The following is a 14,585-nucleotide window of genomic DNA, read 5'->3' on the forward strand; positions in this document are numbered from 1 at the left end:
TGAAAAGTTTGTTGCTGATGACAGATAAAAGGAAATATTAGTGCCAAAATTTATATTAATGAATGAATGAATGTTTAAAAAATATCTTTGTCCTTTTTAAAAAATCGTAGTTGCCATACTTTGTTTAGTCCAGATTTGGCAGCAATACACTATGTAAAATCCACAGAGTTGATTTTGTACCTAGAGACATCCACCAAACATACCACAATGTCAACCAATGGAAAGATTTTAGTCTGTTGTAAAAATAAACTAAACTAAAAAAAAGAACGAACAAATTGCAAAATACAGTAAAACTTCATTAACTTAAAGAAATATTTGAGTTAGAAATGTTTGAGTTAAAGAAAATGAAGCACTTGGTGGGTCTCAATGGAATAGCATGGGGATTTAATATCTCCAACTTGAATTTTTTAACTCAAAGTTTTTTATGGTCCGTGACACCAATTTATGTTAATTTCAACTTCCCCAACTCGAATTTTAATATTTATTCTAACTAAAGTGATCCCCTAATTATTGGATTTCTAAGAAATTTTCACACAGTTATATCTACTGTCCAACACTGATCTGCAGACAATGTTCTAGTTCAAAGCAAGAAGTCCTCTCACTTTATCTCAACAACATGTACCTGCACAACTGTTCAATTTCATTAGTTACAATGAACATTTTGCTGAAAGGCGTTACATGGGCTGTTTAACTCAAAAATAAAACTACAGTAGAGCGTCATTTATCCGAATCAATTGGGGACTGGGGTTGTTTGGATAACTTATTTTTCGTATAACTGATTATGTATGAAAAAATATATTAACCTATCCCATCTTGAAATTTTTCTCTGTTGCGTGTTGCTTCGCGTTGAATTTTTGTCGATTTTAAGCCTAACAAAAATTTTTATAATAATCGTGGCTATTGTATTGTTAAAAATTATTTCTTAAAAATATAAAAACAAAAAAAAATTATACTTTAGAAGTTAATCTAGTATCAAAAACGTTCGATTCAGCACGACACAGTCCGACTGAAAGCTTTCGGTCAACCGATGTTTCAGTTGATTGGCTTTCGGATAAATGATGCTCTACTATATCAAAGATTCTTTATATAATTTAAGAGAGATTAAAACCAAATCTATTCAGAATTGACATATTTTACTCTATTGTTCTTTAACTTGAATTGTCTGTAACTCAAAGATTTTTCCTGCCCCTTTGAGTTTCAAGTTAGAGAAGTTTTACTGTACATTAGTTTCCTCTGAAGTGGAAAAGAGCAGTCACAATGAAGGAAATACTGTCAAAAATCTTAAGAGCATTTGAAAGAATTGAAAGGAATGGAGCAAAACTTAAATGTTAAAATTATTTAAGTCTTAAATGTATTTTAAAAAACAAACTTTTATTTAAAAGTAAAATGTTTCTGGTTACATTACAAATAAAAAGTTATTCCCTTTTGGATTTTATAGATTTCTAATAAAATTGATAATCCCTCAATGCAAAATTAGAAAAGTTAATAAATACCAAATTTCCTTAATCCATCCTCTGTAGTCATCTTATGTCCAAAACCTGATTTTTATTTTTGAAAATCCTGCTAACATATAATAAAAGTGAAAGAAGTACTTTCTAAGTGAGTAATTTCCTAATATCTGTCCAAGGAGAGTTACTTGAAGGAACAATTAAAAGATTACGGAAAAAGTAAACCATGCTGTAATTTTAAATACTCTGTTCACAATTACGATATAGCATGCTTTCATCTAACAATAATACTTAGACCATTGTCTTCATTGTTGAATTGTTTGGAGAACAAGTAATGAGATGAGACAATAGCAATCAGTTTAAAAGTGGAGTAACTAAAAACTTAAAGTTACTTAGAAAATTAAGTGAAATTACTTAAATTTATTTTTATATCCATTGTTTTGCAAAATAAGGAAAATGCTTTTTTATTTCATATGCTATTAAGTATAAATATATTAAATTTATCTCGATAATCTATACATTGTCTCGTTAGAGAATTGTCAATAATGATTCGCGTTCTCAGTCCTAACTGAAATATCAGTACTAATTGGCTAACAGATTTAGAAATGCGTTTAGAGTATTGAAGGCTTAAATTTAATTTATAATTGCCAGATTATTTAAATATCCCCACCAAGTAGGAGGGATTATACATACACGGCCTTGAGGGGAATCTCAAAGCCAAAAGCTGTTTTAAGGCTTGTTTACTGATCTCAAGTGTATTGTATTTTATTGTAATTCTATTGTAACTCTGGTTGTTTAAATTAATGGGACCTAGTGGCTATTCTGGATCTCATGTTTTCACACTTTCCTTCACCCTTCTCACTTCAGCTAAACTCTTCATTTTTCATAAAATACTAAAATCAAAGATTATTCTTAGTTCTAAAACAAGTAAAAACTACTTTGACTTAATCCAACTTCGAGGAACAAATACAAGTTAAATAGACAAACTAATAATTGTTTCATTATTAAGTTATATCTTATATATAAAATTCTCGTGTCACAATGTTAGTTACCGTACTCCTCCGAAACGGCTTTACCGATTTTTACCAAATTTTATATGCATATTCAGTAGGTCTGAGAATCGGCTACTATCTATTTTTCATACCCCTACACCATTTCCCCCCTTTCAAAAATATATTTATATATGGATTAAGGCTTTTATGTCCAACAGATGGCGCTACCTTCTGACGACCTAAGTTTGCTTTTCTGTGAGGCATTCTGCTTTTCTGTGAAAATGGACTGAAGCAGATCATATTCTATCTATCTATATAAATAAAATATTTAATATAAGGTATAATATGTATAATATAAGTATAAATAAAATATAACGTTCGTTTGTTCCTACCGATTCCTTTGAAATTTTGACACAGCGTTGCATTCGAATACGCACGTGTTTTTATATAATATACATGTCGAAATTCCCCCTAGTGGGAGGAGATGGACGGGATTAAGGCTTACCGTGAAGAACTCGGCTTCTATTATACTATTTTACATGCGGTTTTTTGCGTTTTTAATTGCGTTTTAATAGGTTACGTCAACAGAATATACACTAAAAAGAGATTTTTCGATATTCCCCAGCGGGAAAAGTGACGGGATTAAGGCTTACTGTGAAGAACTCGGCTTTTATTATACTATTTTAGATGCGTTTTTGATTGCGTTTTAATAGGGTACGTCAAGAGAATGTACACTAAGAAGGGATTTTTTGAAATTCCCCCCACGGGGGAAGTGTTATACATTTATAATAGATACATTTTGAGCCACAATAACGCGTGGCCGGGTCAGCTAGTAGAATATAAAGATAGAAGATATATAAATTTAATAATTAACTTAAATTTATATATCTTCATTTTTCCTTTTCAAAGGCTATGCCTTAGGGTTAGGCCTTCTATCCTTTGAAAGAAAGAAAGATTGTTTAAATAAATTGATTTGCTTTAGATGTGTATTAATTATTCTTTTCATTAAAAAACCAAGCCTTTCTTTTGGAAATAATTACAAACTTTACTCTGGAGTATTAAATAAATTTGTGATGAACGTTATTTTGATGTATTACTTTCACTTTTTTTAATTAAAGAAGTCTGATACTAAAAATATGGGTCAATGAATTTTTTTAACCAAAAAAATCCCATATATCAGTTTACTTATAAATGCTTTTTGCTATAAGGTTTTTAGTTGGAGGAAAGTTTAAATTTTCTGAATGCTTCATCTGTAAAATTAATCAGAAAAATCAACAAATCTTGGCACCATCTTTTATTAAGATAGAAATACACTTCTTTCTTTGAAGTTAACAATGAGTTTATTATGGAACAGAACATTTTTGGTCCAATTTCCAGCCGTCCACAGTGCACGATACGGTTTAAAGTGGAGTAGAATGCATTAAAAATTTAACTCTGATAATTCTAATCGGTAGAATGTCTCCTAAAACTATTTTGAATGTATTATTTTAAATTTATCTTTGAATATTTAATAAGACAATAATAATTGTTTAAATATTAAAGACAATATTTAAATTGTTTCAACACATCATAAAAAATACAAATTTCTCTTGTCATGCATAACTGTACTTTTCTTTGTTAATTTATTAATTGAGAAATTTATGTGAATATTTTTATTATTATTTTTGCAAGTAATTTTATAATAATAATAATAAATAAATAAATAAAAAACTGCTATGAAATAATGTTATTTTTGTTTTGTTTCAAGTAAATTTAATATGGTGAAAAGTATTTAGTATAAGAATTTAAAACTACCAATCAAAAAATTCCTTATCGTAGAAACTTTTAAATTTGAAATATGGAAAATTAATACTTGTTGGGTTTTCTGACTCTGTATTAAATACTAATCGCATCTCCACAAAAATGTACTGTGACATTGTTAACCCAAACTACAATGGCTTTTTATTTTGTGGTTTCAAATAATGTTCGAGTTAACAAATAAAATGACAATAAAAGACAAACTTAAAGCAATCTTAAAATGTTGTAAAAAGTTTAATATACTTTAAATTCAAAGAACATTTTTATACGTATTTTCGGTCTTGAAATTATACATTTACATAATCAAAAATTAACTGTGAATCACCGATGCAAAAGTGCTTTGTAATATATCTTGATAAAATTGCAAAAACCATAAATCACAAGTGTTTGATTAATGTAAGATTTTGTCATCGAATATTCAATTGCTGCCAGAAGATGTAACGGCAATTTCTTTTGCGTTTGCATTTCCTTCATTTTAGGTTTTGCCGCTATTCAGAAGTAAATACTATCAAATTAGGTAGCAATCTGTCGACAGATCTCTGATATTTTAGAAAAATTCAAAGTTTTAGATTGCAAATTGTAAATAATATATTATTGAAAATTGCTGTATAATATAATTTAAATATTAATTTTAAACACAAAAGTATTTGGAGACAATTATTATTATTTTACTGTGTGTTAATTTTCTAGAATCTTTTTTTTTTGCTTAATTATTTTTATTGACTTGTAAATTTTAATACAAATTATAATAAGTGAATAACTGATTTTTGACCTTTTAAAATGAAATACGCTTCTATCGGTGTAATTAATAACTAAAAACAATTGATTATTGGTTTTTTTTAATGAGCGCTACTCATTTATCATGAAAGAACCAAAGACAAAATCAACTGGTAAATATTCCTGCTTGTTTCCACTGATTTAATTTTTAAATCATTTTTGGATAAAGGTATAAAATATATTTCTAAATTAAAAAATTAGGATGGAAATTTAATTTTCAAATATTTTAAGGATTTTATTTTGCACCACAATATAAAACATAGTTTAGTATTCTGTTTGATTTAAGTTTATTTTTATATCATTTTGCCATTTTTCCTTTACAATAAGTCCATTATAGCAATTTTATGCTCACACAGGAGACATAATTTAGTCTGCTTTGAATTGATGCATAATGTCAAATACAGTCAAACCTGTTTTTATGCGGGGGATAGGGACCGCATTAAAAAAAACGCATTAAAAAAAATCTTACGAAACTTCACGAATGGCTGTAAATAATAGTTTTCGCGACACAATTAAAAAAATAATTTTTTTATGCGGTCAACAGGGACCGCATAAAAATAGTCTCACATAGAAAATAACTCAAAACCGTACGAAATAGAATTTATTGACAACAGATGTCAGCACTTGACTGCATCGTCTGGTCTATCGTCTGTTTTACATATTTTTGTCCAGGTGGTGTTTTGTTGACTTAAAAAGTAAATTATTTCATTTTTCGCATATTCATGCAATAATATTACTATAATAAGTGCATTTATGCTATAATAAGTTTATTTAGCTATAATAAGTCAACGTAAGACATGACGAATCGCACGAGACTAGTCGCCAACTATACCGCACAAATTAAAAATTCGCATTAAAAAAATCGCACAAATAAAAATCGCACATAAAAGGAGCGCATAAAAACAGGTTTGACTGTATATACTATATATTTAAAATGTTAATAAAGATTTTCTGATGTATTTCAAAAGCATGAGTTTATTGTAGGATGGCAATTGCATATAAAATAATTTCAAATTTACATACAGATGTATACAAAATGTATTAACAATAACCTAGGTCGGGTGGCAAACCTATGGCACGCGTGCCCGAGATGGCATGTAAGAGAAATCATCTAGCACGTAATGTATCATACGATTTCTGTTTTTTCAATCATCCTTTTTTTCAATCAGATTTTTAACATTTATTCGAATTAAAGGGTATTCGTTTAAGTTCTTTAAATATCATTATTAGAAGCCTAAGACTTTGGCACACATTAACATCTTTAAAGCTAAGTATGCTTACAATATGGCACGTGGACTCAAAAAGGTTCGTCATCCCTGACCTAGGTGATACTTTAAACCACAGTTTTTTTTTAACTCTTGATACATTTTTAATGAATAAATAAAATTATATCAAATTAATGAAAGAGTAGAATTTTTCATTACTTTCTGAGCCTATAAAATTAATAATTATCTAAAAATAAATTAATCAAAATTAATTTTGGTCAATCATATTTTGTTTCATTCTAATTATCACTGCATAAAAAAAGATACATGCAGCCAGTTCCAAGTATTCAACAGATTTTTTTCCCCCCTAGAACCTAGAAACTCTAAATTTAGTATATGAAGAAATTGAGGTCACTCTTTGTTTACGTGTTAGTTTTTTTTTTAATGTAGTTTGTCTAAACAGTTTTTCTGTTCTGGTTTTGTTTATCTGAGTAAAATTTAGAAAATTTCTAATGTTCTTTTTTGTAATTTTATGTTTAATTGTGATCAATTCTTTTACAGAAGCCATGGCTATGGGATACAAAACATTGTTGGTATGACTATCCTCATCATGTATGTATAATTTAATTATTTAAAAAATGAGATTTTTTTAATATGTGTAATTGGATTTTCTTTCTTTTGAACAGTCCATGACAAGCGATGTTTGGTGGTATTATATGGTCGAATTAGGATTTTATACGTCATTGACATTTTCTCAATTTATGGATATTAAAAGAAAAGTAACTGGAAGATATTTTCTATTACAGAATTTATATTATGTTCATTTTAATTGTGCAAACTGAATTATTTTTTAATCTCATTATAGGATTTTGCACAGATGTTTGTTCATCATATTGTTACCATTCTTTTGTTGGTATTTTCTTGGTCGAGTAATCTTACACGTATTGGAACCATTGTTTTAATTGTTCACGACTTTGCAGATTGTCCATTAGAGGTCTGTCTGTTTATTTTCAATAATTTATTATTTTTCTGGGTATTAAATAAATAAAATAAAATAAAATTTATTATTATTATAGGCAGCGAAAATGGCAAAGTATATTCATAAACAACGCCTTGGTGACATGTTGTTTGTAGTTTTCACATTAGCATGGATAGTATCTAGGTTGGGACTATATCCATATAGGTATTGTCCTGTTTTTATATTGAGTTGTTATAAAAATAAAATTAACAGTGATTTACTTAATATTATAGATTCATTGAAACTAAAATTAGTTTGAATGTTCAAAAAGTCTACTTTAAAGCACTTAAATCACCAGTTTGCAATTTTGTATTTGATAAATTAGCTTTTTCATAATTGTTTGTTCTTGCTTCATTATCCCCTCTGCACACCCTGCTTATGACCAATGTAATTTGATTCCATTTCAGAAGGTTACCTCTACTTGACCAATGACCATCCACTTATGTACCTTAATGCAAAACACACCCTTATAAATGACCATATGTTCTGCAAACATGGTTTAGATCATGTTTCTAGAAGTGAAATACAGTATGTACTACATATTGTAAATGCAAAACTGCCTCTCAAACAGAATTTCCTGTGGCAACAAAATAATTGGCAAGGCAAAGCTTACTATTAATGGACCTTTATTGTTTTCTGTTTTTAATGATTGTCTAGTACACACTCTCACGTATCAGTGTTTTTGTTCAAGGGTTATCAAGTTGAACAACAAAATGGGCCAAAAGAATAATTCTTGTTCTTTGCTAATAGTGCCTCATGTTATTGTTATGAGAAGCTGTTTTGTGCAGGGTTGAAATTCCTCTCGCCAAACATGACGTCATGTTTACAGCTGCTAAACTAAGGCATCACACATGCATTTAAAATCCGTTATTGAAAGACAGTATTGTTGTCATTTGGTGCTAAGATGGACAAGGTGAAATTCATACATGAGCTAGAAAAAGCCATCAGGATCGGTGTAGGCTGTAGGCTGATCAGGCTGTAGGCTGAATGAAAACTGCCCAGGCAGAAATTATTTCAGAAACAATAAGAAAGTGCTTTATCACAACATTTTCATTCCAAGTGAATTTGTTGGATACAGTTGTGGACTCCAATAATGCCACAAGCCTTTAGTCTATTCTGAGTGAACTTAGCACTGCCACTAATTTAATAAACTGGAAATGTTAGTATTGGACTATCTGACTACAAAGCAGAAAACTTATTACAACAGTAACAACAATTGATATAAAACTCAATGTTATGAATTTTACTTCAGTAATTACAACAAGAAAATTGATTACTACTAAAAATTGCAATTTATCAAAATCTATAAACAATTAACTCAATTAGGAAAAAGAACCTAGAAGAAAAACTCTTAGTTGAAACCAATCACTTACAATTCATGCTGCACACTGACCAGCAAAAGTGAAGGTTAGCTTGCTGTGTCATTTTGAAAATGTTCTTTATACATTGCTGACTTGCATGCTGACTTGCATACTGAACAAGCTAACAAAAAGTAAGATGCTGCTTAACACATGTTTCCATCAACATTTGTAGTTACAATATTATAAGTAGATTATCTACTATATAAAACTGAAAAACTGGGCAGTCTCTGTCACGGTATGCCAAAAACGGCCACTAGGGGCACCCCTAGCTATTATTTAAATTAATGAATTTATTATTCATACCACGGAACGAACGCCAACTAGGGGGCGTCCAAGCTACTAGTTACATAATATTTTAGTCATTGTATTTACCCCTAATTAGTGGGATCACTGTGATGCACTTTCACCCATTATTCAAATCTTATTATTATGCAAATGAAGGTCTAGTTAGGAAGTGTCGAATTAACAGTTGAGGTTTAACATTAACTCAAACCCAAAACTCAAAATGACTGAAACAAAGTGGGAAATAAATAATGTAACTAACTAAATATAACTATAAGTTGAAATTTCTCTCTTGCTACCTCACAATGTTTAAAATCTTTACACTGCTATGCTTGAACAATAAATTTATTGTACAATACAAAATTTATAATTGTGTACAATGAATATCTGTTTCTAAGTTCATACCATAAAATTTCAGTGAGGTGGTGCAAAAATGTATTTACTTTTTTGCACCACAGTTTTAATATGTTTGTTAGACTACCTCCCAAAACGTGAATATAAATTTTTATAAATAAAAATTATATTTCTTATATATTTTTTTCATATAACTTCGTATTGTTTTTCTCTCAGACTTAAATGTTAATTTTGAACTTTATATACTTGTATATTTCTGATGAAACATGATGATGATAATCCATACATTAAATAAGTCATTTAATAAATAAAGTTTATATTCTAGAATGGAATTAATAATTTCAAAATAGTTTAATTTTAAAAACAGAGTAGTAATAAAGTTAATATGAAAATCTGTTAAAGCCTGGCTTCTTTGATTGAATTAAGTGGAATTTCAAGAAGTTTTGAGCCAATACAGAAATGTTAATAAAGTACAAGATGTACACAAATTAAAAGTACACCATCTTCCATTTTTAGATTTAAGATGTAAATGATAAACTTTTACTGTATATAAACTATGAATATTCATATTTTGCACATGAAATTTATCTTGGAAAACGTTCAATATGGCTTGCACAAATGATATGGCGTATCATTTGTGTAAGCCATATTTGACACATTTTGAGTCACAGCCGTAGCTTACTGGCCATATCCTATCTCACAGATTCTCTAATGTCTGTGATTAGAGAGAGACATAACTATGTGTTCTCAGAAATGAAAATGAAGATATTAAATGTAAAAAATATGGATGAATTGACAGATCTGTTTAATGGTCTCTATGCTCGCCATATTTAGAGTTTTCCAATCTACTTTAATAATAATTGTGAAAAAATTGTGCATACTACTACATGACTTTAGTTTTCCATGTTTCATGAGTTTCGCAGAGAATTTCAAAGTGATTCATCATGAATGATTGCCTTACATGGCAAACATTCTTGCTACACAAGATGACTGATTCTGAGTTTGCAGATTGAAGAATGAAAAACAAATTTTTTGTTGTGGAGTCATCATTTTTGCTTACAGAACTTCCTATGGGCAGTACACAAAAAACATTTGAATGAAGATGGTAGGTGAAACTCAAACAATTACTGTATCAACTGGTGTACAATACATACTTTTTGAGTAATAATTAACATAGTTACAGTAATTTAAAATGGTTATCATTGTTTTCAAAAGACCTTGTATACTTATCACAAAGATATGAAGTATCATGTAGAATTTGTTGAGTCCTATATTAGAAAAACAAGTTTTTTTTGTAACGTTAGATTTTATTGTGTAATTTTTGAACAAAATGCAAACTGGAATATTTATTTGGTTGAAAGATAGAATATTTGTATTATATTATCAAATACTAGTCTATATCAAGTCAATCACTGTAAATAATACAGAAAAAGTTTTATAATAACTTTTCAATTATTCAGGGTAATATATAGTACAGCTTTTGAAGCTGTCACATGTACTGCAATGTTCCCTGCTTATTACATTTTTAATGGATTATTGTGTGCCCTGCAAGTGCTTCACATAGTGTGGACCTGGATGATCATTCGAGTTGCCCTTCAAGCAATCTCCTCGAAACAGGTTTACAATTTTTACTTATTTGAATTTGTTTTCCATGTAATCATGAACTTAAATATATCTTAAATTTAATTATTATTGTTCTTTTCATTTAAGGTGAAAGATATTCGTAGTGATGACAGCAGTGCTGCCAGCAGCAGTAGCAGCTGTAATGCAGACGGAAACTGCAATAATAGAACACGCAGAAAATCTTGAGATCTGTTTGATTAGCATGTTCCAAAAAAGGACATTCCATCTTCCAGTGGCCCACTTGCCTTTGTGAATGTATAATTGCCACTTGTTTGAAAATGGAAACCATCAAAACTTGGTTGAATAGAATCCTTATCCCTCAGCTATCAATTCAAAATAGACACTTTGATGTGTATTTTATACTTGCAAAAAAAAATTGATTGGTATCTGCATTTTATCATTTGACAAAAATATTTGTATAACAAGTATTATGACGATAACATTCTCTATGTTCACCCATTTGCAAAGGTTTTTTTTTAATTACAAGGTTGCACATTAGTTAATAATTTACTCCAGAATATTTCCTCTCCACTTCTATTTTTGCAGTACCAAGTTTGATGTAAAGCCAGAGTGTCACTCTGTAATGCATAGAACAAAAACTGTTTAGTTATGTTACTCGGACTCTCAGGCATTTTTACAAATCGGATTTACATATAATTGTATCATTTAGTCAATTTAAAAAAAAAAAGGACCAGAAAAATCGCTCAGGTTTTGCAGCATTTGGACCATGCTTACTTTATGAAGGTTGATCATTATTTGAATGCCCCCTTTTCTTTGTCGTAGACTATAATAATTGTAAACGACTGATTTATTGTGCTAACTCGCATTAAAAATACAAAATGACATAAATAAGAAAACAAAAAAAGGAAACAAATTTTGAATTTATGATTCTCTTAAACATAACTTGTACAGTGTTTGCAGTAACCATTGTTTAAACCATCGACAGTATTTGTACTTTTTTTTAAAATCATAATTCATCACATTTGCCTCCATTCCATCAAATAATCGGCCAATATTTCACGAATACATTATTGTAAAGATAAAAAAAATGAAAGTAAATTTATTATTTTTGGTAAAAATCTAATCAAAACGTCGTAAAATAATTAATTATTAAACAAGAATAGTTAACTTTTACTATCAGTATGTCACGTTTTTCTGTAAAAAAAAAAAAATAATAAATAATCTAGTCTCTTGTACTAAAAGAAATGCGGTCATTTTAAAAACATGTGATGTAAAGATTGTATCTTGTGTTAGTGCACTGGTATCAGAAATCTGGAATTGCAGACGATGTCAATACAAAAAAAAATTATTCCATGTTTACATTAATCTTTGAACTAACTTTTAAATTGCTGTTAACTAGAATAATTTAAATGGATATATTTAGAAATATATTCCAGTTTCCAAAGGTTGTATCCATGTGTAATATTTAACTGGGGGGGAGTCTTGAAATTTTTAATTTATTTTGAGCAAAAATTGTATGCAATAGTAGCTTTTTATGATTAAAAAAAAAGGAAAAAATATATATATATAAATATACACTTAATTACTGCGTTTTGTTTATTATTTCGCGTTTGTTGTGCCGTGCATGCAGTTTCCGCCTCACAAATGCAGTTACTAGAAATCAGATTTGCTCAAACTGAATGCGGCAATGTTCTTTATGGGCCCAATAATTAGTTTTTTTGCCAGTAATAGCTATAGCTAGTCTGCTTTTTTTTGTTGTTTTGTTAATTGTGATAGATTAAATTAATTGCATTGTTGTTTACTATACTATCTAGGGAACAATATTTCAATTATTACAAGAAGAAAAAGACTGTAGTTCTATAACTAAGTATACATGATGTTACGAGTCTCCTCTAAAATTTTGCGTCTATAAAATTTCCGAGACATATTCCTGCGAATCAATGTAAATGATTAATTTTTGAGACATTTAATTCGGGTTTAGGAAAAAAAACATGCTATCAAAACTATTTTACTATACTTTTTTTTTCTATTATTCATTGTTGTAGAAAAATTTCTCCTCTTGTTAGTTGTGAAACTTCTAGAATAAATTATGAAATAATTTATTAAAAAATTTATACATGTTATAATATATTTGAGGTTGAGATGCTCAGATTTTTTATAATAAACAGCAGAGCAGTATTTATAGATGTTACGAACTAGAAATATATGAAATTAACAGACATCAAATCCAGTTTCTTGGAATGTTTCTCCAATTCTGATTTGGTGGTTTTGTATAGTTTCGATTCACTTTGCAAATCAGGTGTTGATTTAGTTAATTGTAGGTGGCATGCATTAGTTCTTGTGATATTGCTTATTGTCAAAGGTCCAACTACTTGCAAAGTTTAGATTATAGATTCTGGTGTAACTAATACAATTACTTAAAAGGAATGAAAGTGGATTGTACTGAAGTTCTCTAAAATTTATTGTTTGATATTTTATGAACTGAATTCAGTTTGAACTTCCATCGGATCAGATTGGTTTTTCCCCCCCTCTTTCTGCTCCGTGGACACTAGATGGTTTCCCTTTTGAGCTTATTGTGGATTCAGTCAGGTAGTGAGTGAGGAATGGATTCCGTGTATTTGGGGTGGACTGGCACTGAAAAATTCCTGGGGGTTTTTGACAGCTCAGATTTGATTCCGGATCTCACGGGGCAGAAGGAAGATGCCTTAACTGCCTCTCCGTCTGGCTGGTCCACCAGATTGGATTAAAATCTATTGCTTTGCTGTCCTACAGTTTCATTTATTCTGTCATATGATCCTGCTATGAATAATTAATTTACATCATTTGATAGTGTTTACCTTTTATATTTTATCTCCTTATATTAAACTGTTTTAACAAGTATTTTTCTGGGATGATAAATGCAGTTGTTTTATGATAAAACTTCATTACTCTTACTTTCAGTACATTTTATAGCTGCATATTTTAATGGTATACTATTAAACACGTATTATTTCCATGTAATTGTGTAATATAGAAGTACAAAAAGTTGCACAGGAAATCATTATATTTGATAACTGAATAGGTTGAATTCTGGGTTCCTCTAATATCTTTAATTAATATACTATTCTAGAAAATGTTTGATGGTTTACACGAAGGAAAACTTTATATCAAGAAAGACGTGCAGTTTAAGTTGTCACCATCTTATGCGGAAGGTGTTGGACTAAAATGACATTCCTGTAAATAGTTTCGACAATAGAACATAAAGTTATTGTAGATAATGGCTATTTTATAAAATAACTGCATGCGGTAACGAGCATAATACACGCTAACAAGTTATAGAAAATCACATTGTTGCCGATAAGATATTTTAACTGCAAATGTGGGTTTGACTCTTTAATCGGAATCACGAGCACCGAACGATAGATGTGTCTTTTAATTGAAATAATTGTTTTGTAGTTGGCAATTTTGGCAATCTCGATGTATTGGAAAATTCTGGCATCACCTAAAATAGTTTGCAACTCGAAAATAAAAGTATTTGCATATGCTTTACGAATCGTTGTGACCGTGTGATGAGTACTGTTTTATTTTCTTAATTACGAAGACCCAAATTCTTTAAAAACAGTTTTTATATAAGAGGGTATTCAGTGACATATACATAAAATAGGTTTTAGAACACAAGATGACAAAGAGATGCAAGAAGATATTAAAGAATGAATTGGATAAATTATTAAGTCTTGGGTAGAGTTTGAGTTCAAAACATTGTGCACAACAGGTAACTGATTTTTAAA

The 14,585-nt window shown here is 29.4% G+C and overlaps 1 protein-coding gene across 1 annotated transcript in view; it reads left to right on the forward strand.

Moving 5' to 3' along the window:
• LOC136969149 (ceramide synthase 6-like) overlaps window positions 1-14,346 on the forward strand; it is a 58,604-nt gene extending 44,258 nt beyond the window's left edge. The window contains exons 5-10 of the mRNA XM_067263243.1: window positions 6,781-6,831; window positions 6,906-6,998; window positions 7,085-7,213; window positions 7,296-7,402; window positions 10,695-10,851; window positions 10,945-14,346. Of these exons, the coding sequence (XP_067119344.1) occupies window positions 6,781-6,831; window positions 6,906-6,998; window positions 7,085-7,213; window positions 7,296-7,402; window positions 10,695-10,851; window positions 10,945-11,043 (636 nt within the window). The 3' untranslated portion in view covers window positions 11,044-14,346. The remainder of the gene's footprint in view (window positions 1-6,780; window positions 6,832-6,905; window positions 6,999-7,084; window positions 7,214-7,295; window positions 7,403-10,694; window positions 10,852-10,944) is intronic.
• Window positions 14,347-14,585: the final 239 nt, after the last annotated feature.

The sequence above is a fragment of the Centruroides vittatus genome, unplaced genomic scaffold, assembly GCF_030686945.1.
Source record: "Centruroides vittatus isolate TY-2023 unplaced genomic scaffold, ASM3068694v2 contig_1743, whole genome shotgun sequence".
NCBI lineage: Eukaryota > Metazoa > Arthropoda > Arachnida > Scorpiones > Buthidae > Centruroides > Centruroides vittatus.